Source organism: Cynocephalus volans, chromosome 1, assembly GCF_027409185.1.
Source record: "Cynocephalus volans isolate mCynVol1 chromosome 1, mCynVol1.pri, whole genome shotgun sequence".
NCBI classification, from domain to species: domain Eukaryota; kingdom Metazoa; phylum Chordata; class Mammalia; order Dermoptera; family Cynocephalidae; genus Cynocephalus; species Cynocephalus volans.
In genome coordinates this window covers 76,767,463-76,786,586 of record NC_084460.1, presented here as the reverse complement: position 1 = coordinate 76,786,586, position 19,124 = coordinate 76,767,463, and the positions used below count along the sequence as shown (strand labels likewise).

At 37.2% G+C, this 19,124-nt stretch overlaps 1 protein-coding gene across 1 annotated transcript in view; it reads right to left on the bottom strand.

The window, feature by feature from the left end:
- Nucleotides 1–16,119, bottom strand: part of SELENOT (selenoprotein T) — a 30,757-nt gene extending 14,638 nt beyond the window's left edge. Inside the window, exon 1 of the mRNA XM_063094831.1 lies at nt 15,921–16,119. Coding sequence (XP_062950901.1) covers nt 15,921–16,057 — 137 coding nt within the window. The 5' untranslated portion in view covers nt 16,058–16,119. The remainder of the gene's footprint in view (nt 1–15,920) is intronic.
- Between the last annotated feature and the right edge of the window lie 3,005 nt (nt 16,120–19,124).

The following is a 19,124-nucleotide window of genomic DNA, read 5'->3' as shown; positions in this document are numbered from 1 at the left end:
TCACTGATACTGAAAACTGACAATTACATTTTTAGATGTAATCTTTATTTCTCTCTGTTCTGTTTAGTAGATGAAATAGTAGCCACTGTCTGGTGCATTGCCTGCTCTAAGTGTTTGTTTATGTTTTTGTTTTTTTAAAGATGACCGGTAAGGGGATCTCAACTCTTGGCTTGGTGTTGTCAGCACCACGCTCAGCCAGTGAGCTAACCAGCCACCCTACATAGGATCCGAACCCATGGTCTTGGTGTTATCAGTATCCGAACCCATGGTCTTCGTGTTATCAGCACCGCACTCTCCCAAGTGAGCCACGGGCCGGCCCAGCTCTAAGTGTTTTAAGCAATGAAATCTGACCAACATGCTTTATTAGCCTCACAAGAAACAAGATATTCAGGGAGCAGATAATAAACTAATCTGAAAAATGTTTTTTTTTTAAAAAGTTGCAAGCAGGAGTGCTCATACACTTTGAACAAAAATAAAAAATGTGGACAGAACTTGCTCAGTTATTTAAAAAGTTACAAAAACAGCACTAAAGTGGTGGCAGTTTATCAGGTTAAGGAACTATCTTATATAAAGTCAGGTGATTTCTCTTCACCTCACTCTTAGAGCACTACAGTGCCCACCACTGTAAAAACACATAAAATGACCCTAAAGTGACTTCTAAGAGGTTCAGTGTCCTGACTTCCTTACTCAGTTTATTCAAATGTCACCTAAAATCAGCCTACAACCAGTAGGTTGTACAAGATAAACAGGAAAGCAATAAACAAAGCATTGAAGAGATCTTTCCAGTCTGGCCAATGAATTAGCATAGAACACAATATATATATATTTTTTATTAGTCTAACAAGCACTGAGGGTGAGTAAAAAAAGCACTGAGGGTGAGTCTTATGTTTATGGCACATGAATTATAACTCAAATTTTAAAAATATACTGAAAAGAATAAAAACATTAAGTAATATATGAAGGATTTTGACAAGAGACAATTCCTTCACAATGCAGGTGAGTCACCATTTAAGGAATACCTTTATCAAGTCACCTTTATTGACTGTCTACATATCATATAAATCTGTTAATAAAAAAATACTTTCTAAAGTAAAGAGATAAAATTCCTTCCCTAGGAAAAACTGAGTAACTTAAACAATTTATAAATTCTTGGTGGAACAGTCTGTAGTAAAATATTTCCTGAAATGTTATACTAAAGGTATAGCAAAATCAGAAGCTAGTGACCTCAAGAATAAGACACTAAGAATGAAGAAAATAAAAACAGACTAATCTAACATCAGGTTTATCAAATCTTTAAAAGTATCAGAATCACACAAAATTAGTAAATCACTTCAGGGGGGAAAATCTTATCAAAATGAAATAATGAAGGCAAGAATTAGGAGAAATTTTCGAATACCAATTATGAGTCAAAAGAGCATTAATAATTAAGTAAATTTGTTTATTAAATCATAAATGAGAGAAGAGTTAAAACTAGTTATTATAGGGGTGACTTTTTAGCTCAGTTGGTTAGACTCAGTGTTAGAACATAAGGCCAGTCACAAAAACAAAACAAACAAACAAACAAAAAAGACCAGTTGCTGTAAGGAATACAGACTGAGAAAAATAAATACACTCTGAATGTAATATTCCCTACTTATCCAGCCTGCTTCTCTCATAACAGTTCTTCAACTCAGCTCCATTTTGATGTTCCACTAATTCCTCAAACAATATATTATCCCACTTCTCAGGTCCAAAACTACCTTTTGAACCCACATTCATTCATTTATTTGCTTTTTCTATTACACCTGAGCTTATCACCTCATGCCTATAGCTGCCTTTTAACTATATCCTTCCCTCAATCAATTCAGCTGCCACAGTGTAGTTTCCATGATATTATTCATATGTATAAAAACTTTCTCACTTCCACATTCCTTAAAGCACCAAGTTTGAACTTCTAGCCTGATATTCAAAATTTTCTACTATTCAGTACCGACCTGCCTTTCTAATTACTACCTTGAGTCTTCCAGTATAAGTGGATTATTCAACTTCCTATCTCCCATTATGTCTTACATATTTCTGACTCCATATCTTTGCTCACACTGTCACCATCCCTAAAATACTGTCCAATTTCCTATTACCTAATTCTTCTTCATCCCATCAGAAGAATTCTCTCCTTTTAAATTCCCTTAACATATACTTCCAGTACCATCGGTAGGGTGCTTACCGCACACTATCTAACACAGGTTACTGTTATATTTTGGGGTATATATGTAATCTCCCCAAATATACTGTATTCCTTGATGACTGAAATCATCTTTTATTCTACTTTAGATATCCCACAGTGCCTCGTACAAAGCAGATGTTCAAATAGCATTTGATTAACGTTGACACAGGCCCATTTCATTCAAATCACAGTGAATTACAGAATCAGTTATTAACAGATGTTTTATACAAGTATTTATATGGTCTATTAATTCCAATTATTTTCCTACATCAAGCCTACTATGAAACATTTCATAAATTCTAAATTAATAATATCTACTTCTTATAAAAAATAATTTTTTAATTCTTTCATCTTTTTACCTACTGATTGATTGTTCTCCCAACTCTTTCTACACTGACCAAGGTTCATCTAAATAACCCTGGCTTCTCTTAATATTCCTCCTAGCTGAAGTAACCATGAAAGAGAAAACCTGAATCTTCTTTCTAGCTCTGCCACTAAACAAATACCTGCAAAATCTTAAAGAAACCTTCAAAGTTTGCTTTTTATGTCTTCAGATATTAATAAGATCATTTCCAACTCTAAATTCTACACTCTTTCCTTCTCCCTAAAATCCTGCATTTTAAAAAACAAAAACAAAAAAACTCCATTTCTAGTCACATCTTACCTGTTTTCCAAGTAAGAAACCTCAGGTTTAACTCTTTTCACTGAATCCTCCATTGTCACAAAAGCGAACCTTTTCTCATACGAAACTGTTCTAGTTTTTCTTTCCTGGCCCAAGCGGCGTATTTTCTGCTCACCTATTCCTTTGGTTCAGGCTGACTGCGACTGTGAAGCTGACCTTCTAATCCAGAGCTTCTGAGTCCCTCACAGGCAGCACGCGCTCACTTGCGCTTCCTCTCGCTGCTCTCCCCAGCCTCCTCCCCATTCACACCTCCTCAGAATAGCCGGCTAACTCTAAAACTCTAATATATGTTCTTTGCATGTATTAGTCCGTTTTGCGTCGCTTATAACAAAATACACGGAACTGGGTAATTATAAAAAAAAAACAAAATTTATTGCTTACAGTTTCTAAGGCTGGGAAGTCCAAAGTCCATCTGGTGGTGGTGACAGTGACCCAAGGGTCTCACATTGCAAGACTGTGGAAGCAGAAAGCAAAAAGAGCAAAAGACAGACTTTCCTCTTCTTTTAAAGCCCTCAGAACCACGCCCCTGACCTCCATTTTTAATCAATTCACTACTGCACGGGTCCTACAATCCACTCACCACTTCAAGGCTCCACCTTTCAATTACCATAATAGGATTTCCCACCCTCTTAACAGTCACAGTGGGGGCTAAGCTTCTAATACATAAAACTTGGGAGACAATTCAAGCTTCAATAGTTTTGGGGGGACATAATTCAATCCACTACACGGCACTTGTTAGTATTCTCACTTTACATTGTTCATTCTTTTTTTTTTCTTCAGCCGCCGGTATGGGGATCCAAACCCGTGACTTCAAGGTTATGAGGCTGTGCTCTAACCAGCTGAGCCAGCTAGCCCTCTACACTGTTCATTCTAACAGTAGTTCTTATAAGCCCAAGCTATCTTGTTATCTTTTTCTGGCACTACTGTGCTACCACTCAAAACTGTTGAATAGCTTTTTACCTTTTCTTGATCCCAAAGCCTTCAAGGTCTTTGGATTCTTTTTTTTTTTTTTTTTTTTTGTAAGCCTAAAATATCCTATCTCTTGATGAGTAACCACTTGTGCTTTCTCCTCTGGCCAAAGTGGCCTCATTACCATTCCTCTTTTGCATCTTGCACAAAACCAGTAAAATTTCTAACCTGTAGTTACATCTATACCTCTACTTCCAGAGCACTCAAGAGTACAAGAGCCATCTTGTAAAGATCATCTCTCCAGAAAACCCATGAATCAATCAAGTGGCCAACTTTTGTGTTGAGGATCTTAGGTTCCCTAATGAGACAAATGCACCATCACGTTAATTACTCTATACCTTGTATTTATCTCTGGGTCTTTTTCTCTAAAAAAATCTCCCCACCTTCTATGTAATTTAGTTAGGAGAATATCCCTAGAATATTTAAGCTTTGCTGCATGAAATTTTACAATTACTTCCCATTATCAGCCTTGTGCAACTGCCATTTACATCACATGACGCTCCATAAAGCAAAGCAGAAAATTTATAAAGACTTTCACCCATTCCTTACATTTTTCTTCAGAAAATTACCTTAAGACTTTATTAAATTATTACTATCCAATGTTTCCCATATGTAACACAGAAACATGCTGTAGCAGTGACTTAAAATTTTAACTAGTAGGGGCCAGCCCGTGGCTCACTCGGGAGAGTGTGGTGCTGACAACACCAAGTTAAGGGTTAAGATCCCCTTACTGGTCATCTTTTAAAAAAAGAAAAAAAAAATTAAACTAGTATGTTTGTGCTATGGTTTGAATGTATCCCCCCAAAAGTATGTGTTGAAACTTAATCCCCACAGCAACAGTGTTGGGTGGTAGGGCCTAATGGGACATGTTTAGGTCATGATGTCTCCACCCTCTTGAATAGACTAATGCTGATCATAAAAGGGTTTGAGGCCGAGTTCAATGTCTTGCTCTCTCTTGGCCCTTCTGCCATGCAATGATGCAGCAAGAAGGCCCTCACCAGATGCCAGCACCTTGATATTAGACTTCTCAGCCTCCAGAACTGTAAGAAATAAATTTCTTTTCTTTATAAATTACTCAGTCTGTGGTATTCTTTTATAGCAACACAAAACAGACTAAGATAGTTTGTTATGTCTAATTCTGTTCAAAAACTCTTAAATCTTCACTTTTTTGGACTATTTCATCTCGAAGAAGGTACAGAAAGAATAAGAATAATTGACACCAAGAACTCTAACTTATGTCTTGAAAAACAGTAAGCTAGAGTTGTTGGGGAATTCTGTCTAGAGTTGCAAACAATCATAATGAGAAAGAAAAAGTAAAGTATCTTTAAAAAAATCTATTTCTAAAACAAATGACTTTCTGGGTTCAGATAATTTTTCTAAAGGATAAGCAGAAGAGATGCACATAACCAAAAACAAGATGAGCTGATTAAAAGAATAAAAGCTAAAGCAAAATAAACTTTCAGGATTAATGCAGAATTAACAAAAGTGGCTTAATTTTAACTATGGGCAAAACAAATAGATGGACAACATAGACTTACCACTTCTAATTCTTATTTCTCTTCTGACGTATCCAGTGGGGGGAAAAATGAAAATGTATCTAATGCCTATGTCCTAGAACAAACTATTTAGCTAGCTAGCTATACTCTTATTTAACCCTTAAGATAACCCCTGAAGTTTTACCATTCGTACTTTATAAATGAGCAAACAGATTGAGAAAGGTTAGCTTGCTTACGGTCATATAGCTCAGAGGTGGGAGATACAGAATTGGAAGCCAAATCATGTGAGACCACCCAAATTATATGAGACTCCAAAGTCCAATTCTTCTCCAAGGAGAATAAGTCCAAGGGTCTTCAGATTAAAAAGAACGACCAGTGTAAAAAAGATTATGATTCATGATGCAATAGTAGTGTGCCAAGACCACTAAACAGAGAGTCAGGAAATCGGCTCTCTCCTGACCAATAAGACAATGGTCAAGTCCATTAACCTTTCTTTGTCACAGTATCCATTCTTGTATAATGAGTAGGATAATACCTGCAATATCGACTGTACTCAAGAAATACGGCATGTAAAAGTGACACATGTATGTAGTAGGTTATTATCATCATTATTAGAAAAATGCTAACACTATTTAGATACTTGAAATGAGTAAAACATTTCTTAGTCTCCTTTCCTAAAGGAGTTCACAATCTAATTTCAGAGAGACAAATACACAACAAACCCTAGGGAACAATTATAAGGTAACATATAAGAAAGCCCATAGAGCAGTGCACAAATTACAAACACACATGGTTTAGTAAAAGGGCAAGGAGAGATTGAACTGTAATTTCACTGGTATATATTTCTATCATACTTCTCTTAATAATCTCTAGCCTTTCTTTCTCTCTTCCAGTAAAACTGAAAATAATAAAGCATGGACCCAGTCTACTAGATTTATTAAACATTAAGACTGTACCTAGTAACCAAGATGCAAACTTTGAAGATATCCCAAATACAAGGTGACATTTTGAATTGGTAGTGCTAAGATAACCAAGTCAAATCAACCATAAGTAGTTCTGGTCAATGACAAAACTACTTCCCAAGGCTGTCCCATTGTCTCAGTTGGTTAGAGCATCGTGATAACACCAAGATCCAGGAATTGATCCCTGTACAGGCCAGCACTCCAAAAATAAAGAAAAAATAAATAAATAAAAACAAAACAACTTCCCAAATGAACCCCTAGTCAAAATGAAAAAGCAAGTAACTTATACCTAAAGAAAAGCTTGTTTTGCTTGTCATATAAATGCTAGGTTTCATAATGCCAGACTATAACAAAATTAGTCAAGCCACCTTCAAAAGCAAGCACTGTAATGTCAGAAAAGAGACCAATCATAATTAAAAGTTGAGTTCCATTTTCATTCTTATAAGAACTACTACAGGAATCTTTGATACACCTTACTGTGTTTCTCAGATTTTTCTATCAGTTAAAATTACCTTTCTAAAACATTAAACTACTGAAAATCTTTAATGTACCTCTTGGTTCATAGTCTCTATCAAATTCTTATTCAAATTCTGAAATCACAGAAATTCACAAAAATATATCACACCAAACATGACACTAACCAACAGTTTACAGACAAAATCTAGGAGAAAATGATATTATGAAGGAGACAGAAAAGGCAGAATTAAGAAAATTACCTAAACTACGCTTCAGGAAAATTCCTATCTGAAAACTCACAGATTTAAAGCTTATCCCAAAGGGAGAACTCCATAGTCTTCTTCACCCTCAGTGAAGGGGGAAGATACTATACATGCTCCCATCCCCACCTTTCTATATCCTGGCAGAGGATGTTTTATCTTTGATTTTCAGCAGTTTGATTATGACATTTCTGGGCATGAGTTTCTTTTTTTTTTCTGGCAGCTGGCTGGTATAGAGGATGTTTTTAAAAGAACCACCAACAGGATAAGTAGTAAGGATGTGTCAGGGTAGCAGGAAAAGAACTAGCAGTAGCACAATGAATTCTGGAGGTTTAGCCCCACGTGTAGAGGCACGGAGGCTAGGCCAACATTACTGATAACACAGTGTGTTCAAAATTGAAGTTTTATGTGTATCATATCCTATGCATAACAACACCAAGCTGAAGCAGAGGCAATCAGCTAAAAACCTACCAGAAAGCAACCATATTGGAAACTATTAATCTATAATCCAGTTAGGAATTTAATGATAGGAGGGAACGAAGATGATAGGCTATCACAGGGCCAACCAGAGTGAACTACGACAGGGTGTAGTCATTTTTTTAACAAATATTGACTGATGATAGGTACTCTTCTAGGCTTTAGAGATAAAACAACACAGAGCAAAACAGCAAAAATCTATGCCTTTTTGGCACTGGCAACATTCTAATGGAGAAGATACAATTTATTAGTTGATAGTATCTGAAGCTATTTCTCTAGTCTTGCTTGAGAAAGGAGAACAAGAAAAACAGCCTGAGGGACTATGAAAAAAATGTCACAAAAGAGCAAAAACAGTAACCAAAATACTCAAAATATGAGCCTAAATCCAAAAATATTCTGCAACAGGCAGAGGAAAAGGATGATAACAATTTATTAGTTGATAGTATCTGAAGCTATTTCTCTAGTCTTGCTTGAGAAAGGAGAACAAGAAAAACAACCTGAGGGACTATGAAAAAAATGTCACAAAAGAGCAAAAACAGTAACCAAAATACTCAAAATATGAGCCTAAATCCAAAAATATTCTGCAACAGGCAGAGGAAAAGGATGATAAAAGAGATATGGAAGAACTGAAAGAAAACTCAAAGCCAAAAAGCAGAAGTAAAACATAATTTGAGACCCTATCAAATCAAAACAATGACTTACGACCTCACATCCATTAGATGGCTACTATCAAAAAAGGAAAAATAAGTGTTGGTGGGATTGAGAACACAGGTGCACTGTTGGTGGGAATGTAAAATTGTGCAGCCATTATGAAAACAGTTTGGAAGTTCCTCAAAAATTAAAAATAGAATTACAATATGATCCAGAAATCCCATTTCTGGGTATTGTATATCCAAAAGAATTCAAAGCAGGATCTTGAAGATACCTGTACATCCATGCTGATCACATCATTATTCACAATAGCCAAGAGGTGAAAGTTACCCAAATATCCATCAACTGATGAATGGATAAAGAAACTGTAATATATACTTGTACATACCGTGGAATCTTCTGCTGCCTTTAAAAAAGAAAATCCTGCTATTTGCTAAAACATGGATAAACTTGAGGACCTTATACTAAGTAAAATGAGCCAGCTGCAAAAGGACAAATACTGTATGATTCCACTCATGAAACAGCTGAAGTGAGCAAAATTATACAAGGGAAAGCAGAAAGGTGGCTGCCAAGGGCTGGGGAAAGGAGAGAGGAGGAATTAGTGTTTAGTAGGCATAGTCTAAGCGTAGCAAGATGAAAGAGTTCTAGAAACGTGGTGCACAATAAGAACATACATGACACTAATGAACTGTGCACTTACAAAAGGTTAAGACGGTAAATTTAATGTTAGGTATAATTTACCACAATTTTTAAAAAGTACATATCTCTCAATATATATATATATTTATATCTATATATAAATATATCTACAGATATATATAAATTCATATATATCTATATAGATAGCTATATATCTAAATTTATATATAAATATTGTATATAATCTACATATAGATATCTATATATCTATATCTAATTTTATCTAAATATATCTATATAAACATATCTATACATCTCCCTCTATACTGAGAGAGAAAGAGATATATAGATATGTATTTTGAGGCCCCGAGAAAAAAAAGTGATGTGGTGAAAACTGAATCAGTGACAGAAGATGAATACACAAAAATTACAGATGATCTGGAGAGTACTGTTAACAGATGTACCACAGGAGATAGACCAGATTTCTTTCCTACAGAAAATACCTTTTTTCTGAGAGCCCACAAAACATTTACAAAAATTGACCATCTATGTTAGGTCATAAGGAAAACCCAATAGAAACAGCAAATGTCATTCTCTGATTACAGTGAAACAGAACAGAAATTAAAAAAAACCCCCAACCCATTCTATAATCTTCCAGTAGAAGTATTAATTGATTCAAATACACTGAAATTTAAAACGTAGTACCCCCTTTGACATAATCATGACATTTTACTTCTATGATTTCATAGAAATAATTGAATAAGTACACAAAAGTATTTGAGGATAATCATCTTAGCAAAGTAATTTTGAGAAAAATTTAGGCCAACGTAAATATTAACTAATAAGGCACTGATTAAATAAAGGCACTGATTAAACAGTATTCCTATCATATGGAACACTATACCTGTTGATGCAGATCTGTATTTACTGACATGAAAAGATAAGTGTGTGTGTGGGGGGGGATTTTTAAAAAGTATACATCTGTGAACTTATTTATGTAAAATTACATCTTATACAGTATGTATCTGTATAAAGAGACATCTTGAAGGACTCTTTATACAGACACATGGTATACATTACAGCATACAGGATTTTTTACTTTCTTCCTTATACTACTTTATTCTTTTTAGAACAAAAATGTATTATTTTTATAACCAGAAAGTTATTTTTCATTTTTTTAAGCCGAAAGTCAAACAGAAAAGCTTTCAAAGATTTTACCTAAGTTCTCATCACAGCATTAAAGACAATAATGAAAATATCAAATAACAATAACAAGCACTTGATAAAGGGTGGCACATACACTGTGCTGTTTTAAACTGATTATCTGACTTCAGCTTTCCTCATTTCCTGTCTCTTCCCCTCCTATACTAAGTCATGCTTCCTTTCCATATGTTCTTCCCTTAGCTTGTAACTCCTGATGGAGTTCACCATACCCTTCAAGATTTCATTTCCTCCTCTGCAAAGCCTTCCAATGCCCCCTGAATAAGGAATCCTTCTTTCCTTTGGGTTTCTATAGCCATCTATCACAATCTCTTTTAGAACACTTGCTTTGTTTTACCCTAAATATTTTTTATGTCTCTCTTTCCTACCAGACAAGTGGTCTTCAAACCTTATTATAATGAATAAATAAATAAATAAATATACCTTCCTAAAAACTGGACAAAAAAGGGGGGAAATATGTGGCATTAAAAAAAAAAAAAAAAAAAAAAAAAAAAGCATAGGGCCGGCCCGTGGCTCACTCGGGAGAGTGCGGTGCTGATAACACCAAGGCCCCGGGTTCGGATCCCATATACGGATGGCCGGTTCGCTGGCTGAGCGTGGTGCTGACAACACCAAGTCAAGGGTTAAGATCCCCTTACCGGTCATCTTTAAAAAAAAAAAAGCATAAACAAAAATTTAGAATATGTTACCATCACTACAGGACTTGATTATCAGCAATTCATCCTAAACCTACATAGCAAGATTTCTTCCTCACCAGTCTCAGGCTGCAACCCAGTCACGGCAAGGTATATGAAAATACGATTGCCCTTTTTTGGAAAGCAGGGAAGGATGACCATCGGAGGAACCAGAAGGTTCCAACTACACTCTTAAGCGACAAAGAAAAGAAGATAAATACATATGAATGCTTTCACTTTTTTCCTGTAAGCCTCCTAAGAGTACAAAATAAAATAATAGAATATTGGAAGTAAATGGAATGCAACCAACTTCCTCATTTTACAGATGAACAAGTTGAGAACTAAAGAGATGAAAAAATTTACCCAATGACATTCAGAGGCAAAAGGCAGATCAAATAAGAACCAGGGCCTCCCAACTGCTAGTCCAGTATATGAAAAGTTACCAGTAACTATACTGGTAAAAATCTATAAGGTTATCTTGGTATTTCTAAATAATATATTCAACTTGATTTTCTACCATGTACTTTAGTGGGAAATTATAAAGCAATAATGTTTCAATTTCCTGTAAGAGGATACTTTATCCTTCAAATCTCAGTACAAAGTTCATTTCCTCATGGAAACCTTCCCTGATCCCCGACAAGGTCTCTCTCATACAACCATACGATCTTCCTTCACAGCACTTAACACAATTGTAATTTTACATGTATGTGGTTCACAGATTAACGGTTGTCTCCACTCTCACCTGTGAAGTCCATAAGAGCACTGAATTGAATTCTCTGCATCAAGCAACTTGCCTTTGCAGAATAGGTGCTCAAATATTCATTGAATATGCAATATCAAGTCTATAGTAACTACCGTGATCTCCATATTACTCACAATTTCTCCAATTCAGCATTTTATTTATTTTTTAAAACAGAATTGCATTTTAATCATCAAGCTAAAGACACAGCAAGAAAACAATGACATTACCACTTAAAGGTTGTCTCAGACTACTGTTCACCATCTAATCAGACATTTTTAAATCAATTCCAGCAGAAAGTCAAAGATATTCATGGATCAACCTCGAAAGCACAATAGGGAAAATGCTAATACATTGGACAGTTAGAACCACAATGGCATTGCTGTGCTGTTAAGTGGCAGTAGAACATCTTATTGAAACTTTTGAGATAGTAAAACAATACAGAACTGGGAACCTTTGTGAATTTTTTGTTTTGGTAACACAATATACTTTAAAAACTTTATACTTGTGGCATACTGTAAGGTCTGAAGAATGAAATAAGCAGGAGAACTCCATATAAACTCGAAATAAGGAACACTGCATTATAACTTTTACAGACATGAAGTTTCTTAAGTTTTAAGCAAGTTTAGTCAACTCATTATTCTTTAAGACTACTTCAAGTAGGCCAGCTTACAAACAAGCAGCACCCTATAAATGACTCTTACTACACAGTCCTTAGGATAAATGGGTTTATATTTTGAAAAGTCACGTGGATATTATAAAGATGGTGATTGTACATGACTACTTGGTGAAATTTCTTGTCTGCCTTCATAATTTCTTCAGTCTTTTTTTCAGTAGACAAAAGTGTCTGAATCTCCCAAGTACAGCTCATCTCCTGGTAAAAGCTGGAGCACGCATCAGTGGTTAATAATGTGATGGGCAGCCATCCTTCCGTCCCTTTTAACGCACAATCCAAACAAAATTTGTGCAAGCTGGAGAGAGAGAGGCAGTGTTTAAGTCTCCTTATTGTGCAAGTGCCAACCAAATTTCTTTTGATAGGAAACTTTCAGTTGCCTCTGACGGAGATGACCGCTGGGAGCCTGCCACCCGGGCCAGGCCGTGGCAGACGGTGGCGCCCAGCAGTGGCATGGGGAAAAGGCCGGTCACAAGTCGAGTGAGCAGCCGAGGCATGCACATGGGCGCAGGAAGGCCAATTCAGCATTTCACTAATCTTGACTAGTATCAGCACCCAAATCACTACAGGTCTTTATTTTCCAGCCAACATACTATGAAAGCAAAGGCTGGGTTGCTATAAATTTAAATAAAAATCTGTTTTTTGTAATAGTTGCTTCATTTACCTCATAAAACTCCATTTAGAAGTTGGCTGTCTGAAAGTTACAGGAGTGGATCCTGAAATTAACAAAAATTTGAAAATTCTGCTATATTCTGATTATGTTTCGAAATATTAACTTCATTTAGTCTACTATTCTCAGTAATTCGATTGTCAAATGTTCTAGTAAGAATTAACTATGAAGAGTTGTAGCCAGTAATTTCCTTAAACTGCAACAACTGATTAAATGCTGTAGATTTGATTACATATTAAATCACATATATGGAGAAAATAAAGCAAGCATGGCTGCAAAACGTCATGCCTAACAGTAGCTATCAAAATACATCTACACATAAAAATCAAAAAAAGAGAAAATGTAACAAGGGAATTTTAAGTTCTAAGTAGAGGACTTACTTTTTTTAATATTCAATTACATCCAAATAACCAGGATAAATTTTTTCCAAAATATGTAATCAATTCTATTGCTCAATCAATTGACATCATAAACCAAAGACAGATACACACAGTAATACAGTGCCATTCTTGTATGCTTCAAGGTGTTCATATTTGTCTTGTTCGCCATGATATCTTTAGCTTTTGGCACAGCAGGTATTAAATGAACATTTATTGAAAAAACACATGAAGGTAGAATAGGAAACTTTGTCTTAAGCTATTCTGCACGCCTGATCTCTCTCCACTTCAATTTCATTGTGCATTGTGTTGCTATTTTGTTTTACTAGCAATTACAAAAGTGGTACTATTACCATAGGATATGTTGAGCTATAGTTAAGAAAAAGTACTCATCATAAATATGAGAAAAATCAATTGAAATGAAGGTAAAAAACAATTCCCTTGTAATGAATGAAAAACTGCATTTTATGGTACTGAGATTTCAAATGGAATTAAAAATTTTTTCACATGTTTATCCTCAATTGTATTAGCTTCTTTTTCCCCCAAACTTAAAAATGAATGTCTAAAAGATTCTACCAAAACCAGAAACCTAATATTCACTTAACAGATTAATATCTGTGAGAAAAAGCAACAAACAACATGCTAATTTTATCTGTTTGGGTAGGACACAATATAAAGTTATTTCCCATCTACAGATAAAAAAAAAAAAAAAATGGAAGCACTTTGTTATGTAATATGCCCAGGGTGACTGCAAAATAAAATTCTTATTAGACTTTTGGGACAAACGTGTACTTAAAGCAAAAACAAAAACTAAGTATCCAAAGTTCAACTGAACTACTTTTTAAAAAAGTTTAACTAGTAGGATTCCCTTCCCTCCATTTGTTTACACATTTTGAAAACCTTGTTATGGATATCCTCAGTAGAAGATATACCTGGTAAATTACTGTGACAAGTACAGTCCTGTGTCATTTTGATCAACAACATATACAACAGTAGTCCCATAAGGTAATAATGGAGCTGAAAAATTCCTATCCGGCCTTCGTAATGATGTAGCACAGTTACTTTATTTGTTAAAATAAATTTAGCGTAGCCTAAGTGTACAGGGTTTATAAAGTCTACAGTAGTGTATAGTAATGTCCTAGGCCTTCACATTCACTCAGCACTCACTCACTGACTCATCCAGAGCAGACTGCAGTCCGGTCCAAGCTCCATTCATGCTAAGTGCCCTATATATGTGTACCATTTTTTATCCTTTACAGACAACGTATTTTCACTGTACCTTTTTAATGTTTAGATACACAAATACCATTGTGTTACTACTGCCTACAGTATTCAGTACAATACATGCTGTACAGGTGTGTAGCCTAGGAGCAACAGGGTACACCATACAGCCTAAGTGTAAAGTAGGCTATAGCACCTAGGTTTGTGTGAATACACTTTATGATGTCTGCACAATGATGAAACTGCCTCACAACACATTTCTTAGAATATATCCAAGTGACACATAACTGTATTCCAATACAAGCAAATGTAAGAGAAGTGTATGTTGGAAAAGCAAAAGTGCAACCAAGAGACAGGAAAGTAGGACATCGAAAAATTATATAACTTGAAAACTGCAGTCTTTTTTTTAACTACTTACATCCAAAAGTATCACACTTAATCCTTAACAGTTTATATAGCTAGGTAAAATAATTACCACTTTCCAATAAAAAAATTATTAAAAAGCTGAGTTTAAATGAATTATAGCCAACACCAATAATCCAGTGTCAGGACTCTGAAGATTTACTAATCTGACCGTCCTATCTTGAGAAAACGTCATCATTTGGGGTGTAAGATTTTAATTTCTGCAATTTTACAATTTGGGTGTTTTGTGGCTTTTTAAAATCTTCTGGGCCTTTCAAACCTTCCCCATCCCCACTTACCTTATAAACCCTGCTTCTAACACTTAACTATTAGGTAGCAACAAAACCATTTCCAAAAAATGCGGGTTCTTTCCTATTTCTCCGAATGCACAAGACTTTGAAAGTCAGACAGAGATGCCAGAGGAGGCAACTCCTGGAAGGCCGGTGTAGGGGGAATAGGACAGGACCCGCTGGTTTGGGAGCAAACCGCCAAAATTTAGAAGAGCAACGCGCTCCTTTTCTGACACTTTGGAAATCGCAGACCTCCTCACCGCGGCCTCCAGCTGTCAGAAGCCCCGCCCGTTCATTCAACAGTCACCCCGGCAGATGCAGCAGAAAAAGGCGTCTGTCACTGCCGGGTCCCCTCTAAAGACCCAAATGAAGCTTCACCTGGGTGGGTAGCGAGGCCGCCTAGCGTAACCCCGGGAAGGGAACAAGAAAACTGAACTGAGTGACAAACGCTTTGAGCTCATCCGCCGACGCTGTGCCTACTCATCCCAATCACCGCGGGCAGCCCAAGCAGCTACGGCGTGACGCCGCCGATCGGTCCTTCGTACCGATAAATGTCCCCTCATCCTCGCCTTTCGGCATTTAACCTTCTCGCGCCCTCCTTCCCCACTCCGACCATTCTAGGAGGCAAAAAAAGAAGTGATGGGTTGTACGTGAAAGAAGGGAGGACGGCCTGACCGTACCGCGGAGGGCCCCAGAGAAGGCAGGATGCGCAAGGGCGCCGGCGCCGTTCTTGGAAGCCAGGGAGGAGGTAGCCAGCTAGGCCGCGAAGCCGGAGCCTCGCGAAGCCGGAGCCTCGCGTAGCTAACAGCGCCGAGCAGAGGCGCGGCGTGGGGGCCGGGGCCTGGCGCACATACTTACCAAATCTGGAACTTGAGCAGCGGCCCCGTGGCGTACTGCATCTTTAATCTCTTGCTGGGCACCCCGCCCAGGTTGGCCGAGGCCTCGCTCCGGACCATCGCCGACGCAGCTACCAGGAGAAGCAGCAGAAGCCTCATCTTAATTGAGCCAGCCGCCTCGACCGCCCTCACACTGAGACTTCAGCCAGCCCAAAGCCGAGCCGGAGCTCCTCCCCAGTGCGCAGGCGCGATCCACCAAGGTCGGCAGGAAAGCAGGAATGCGCCTGCGCAGATCCGCGCCTGCGCACACTCTGGGAAGAAGAGCTGACCTGTTTTCCTGTCCTGACCCACCCTCATCTTGGATGTGTGCAGAGGCTCGGGGTGGAAATGAGAGAGATGGAGAGGGAGTAAAGGAGCTGCTGGGATGTCAGAGAAGCCTGTACATTGTCGACCCCGGCAAATTTGCGTTAAACGTCAAATTTTATGAATTCATGCAATTATCTGCCAGAGACACTTAGAAACACCTTTTGCTCAACAACCCTGATCCCGCTGTGGGATTCAGAAGAAAAGCCTCTGCCCTCCTAACGGCAAAGCTCAGCTCTTGCCTTGTGGCCAACTGTGGGTGCCCTGCTGTGGCTTTTTCTTCTATCTTACAATATTGCTCTCCCTTAAGAAAATATTAAAAATAAATTTTAAAAATGCTTCGGAAAATTTCAAACATGCACAAGAATAAGATATTACCTGACTTATCAACGCTTTTACAATTGTTGGCATTTTTGACAATCTTGATTTGTATGTAGCTCTAAGTACTTCTTCCCTCCCCAGAGATATTTGGAAGCAAATCTCAGACATCATGTCATTTTTCATTTCCAATTATTTAAGCACGTATCTACTATCCTTCGAGGAAAAAAAAAAAAAAAAGACCACAGTACCGTTATCCCACCTTTAAAAAAGCAGTAATTAAAAAAATTTTTTTTGGTTCAGATCCCTATATAGGGATGGCCGGTTAGCTCATTTGGAGAGTGTGGTGCTGACAACACCAAGTAAAGGGTTAAGATCCCCTAACCGGTCATCTTTTAAAATAAATAAATTAATTAATTAAATAAAATGAAAAAATTTTAAATAAATTAAAAAAATAAAATAAAACAATAGTTGCTTGGAATCAGATACCCAGCTAGTGTTCAAAGTCCTACTGTTGTCTTAACTATTTTTCTTTCTTCCTTTCTTTTTTTTGTCAGCTGACAAGTGTGGGGATCTGAAACCTTGACCTTGGTCACTGACACCTTGACTTCGGTCACTGGCTCTAACCATCTGAGCTAACTGGCCAGCACAACTGTTTTTTACTGTTCATTTGTTCAAATCAGAATCAAAATAAAGTTCATACATTGTTATTGGTTGATGTGTCTTTTAGGTCCTGTCAGAGCCTTTAAAACTAGTAACACACCAATAATTGAACAATTTTGTTTATTATTCCTTGCAGCAAAGGGGAATGCTATGGTTTGAATATTTCTCTTAAAAGACATGTGTTGGAAACTTAGTCCCCAAAGCCACACTGTTGGGGGGTGGGGCCTAATGGGAGGTGTTCAGGTCTTGAGGGATCCTTTCTCATGAATGGATCGATGCTGATTATAAGAGCGCTTGAGGCCCAGTGGTCCATCTCTCTCTCTTTCTCTCCCTTCCACCTTCTGCCCTGGGATGACACAGCCCTAAAGGCCCTCACCAGATATGGCCCCCAGTTCTTGCATTTCCTAACCTCCAGAACTGTGAGAAATAAGTCTCTGTTCTTTATAAATTACCCAGTCTCCGGTATTCTGTTATAGCAGCACAAAATGGATTAAGACAGGGAACACACATTAAGGGGAACCATGGGAAGTCTCAGTAAGGGTGTGTTAGAAAGACTCTGTTATAGGATCTGGGCTTTGATTGGGTGATTTGGGGAAGGGTGCTAGGTTGCCAGGCAGTTCTATGACTAGGTATCTCAATAAATCTTATATTTAGGGAGAGGAGACTAGATAAAAGCCTAATTGGTAAAGAAGCAGCAGTCCCGCATTGTAGCCAAGATAAGGGATATTTGGTGTTTTGTAGGTAGTACAGTGATTTGTTTTTGTCTGTACTTAGACAAAATTAAATGTTTGTCTTTCTTTCTCAGTCTCTTTTATTTATATGACACCCCCCACCCCACTTGCCCTCCCTCTCTGTATCATTTTCACTTGCAACTTATTTGCTGAAGAGACCATGTGTTTTTGTCCTGTAGAATTTCCTACAGCTTGGGTTTTGCTTATTACAAACTCATGTCCTTTATTATGTACCTGTCCTGTGTTTCTCCTGTAAATTGGTAGTTAGATCTAGAGAACTGAACACTTAAGTTCAAGTCTTTTGTCAAGACTATAAGAAAGGTTGGTTAGAGTACAGCCTTATAACACCGAGGTCACAGGTTCAGATCACCATACCGGCCAGCAGCCAAAATAATAATAATAATCAGAAAAAAACAGTCCAAATTTATGTAAAAAAAAAAAAAAAAAAGACTATAAAAAGGTGTCTTAACTTCATAGCTCACTAAAAAATTAAAAAGAACAAAAAGATTATTGCCATTTGACATAATCCTTACAAATAATACACAAAAAGTTACTTTAGGTGGTAAATTGGCACCAACAGGATTATAAATATAAAGCAAAACTCTAGCACTAAGATGGCATGGTATCATATCATGTCCTCATTCAGGTGTTCCAGAATATGCTGCAGTTAATTTTTTCTTAAATTATCACGGAATTTAAATACATAAAAATTCTGACATAGAAATTGAAGTCCTTTGAGACTGTCTAGTGTCTACTGATTGATTATAATAGCCTTTGTTATTCCAACATACTATGCTATTTTTAGGTACCAAAATACTGTAAATGGACTCGTTGGTTAGCTCTGTTGATTAGAGCGCAACCTTTTAACACCAAGGTCAAAGGTTCGGATCCCCATGCTGGCCGGCTAATAAAGTATATGTATACATATAACCTAATTTTTTTCTTGGCAGCTGGCCAGTGGCAGGATCCAGCCCCTGCCCCCGCCCCTCCCATCTTGGTGTTATAAGGCTGCACTAACCAACTGAGCTCACCAGCCAGCTCCCTATGACCTATTGTAAACACTTCCCTATTTTAAACTGTCTTGTATCTGTTTTTTTTATCAGTAAAAGTCTAAATTTTATATGTTCAAATGAACATATCTTGTCTGAAGA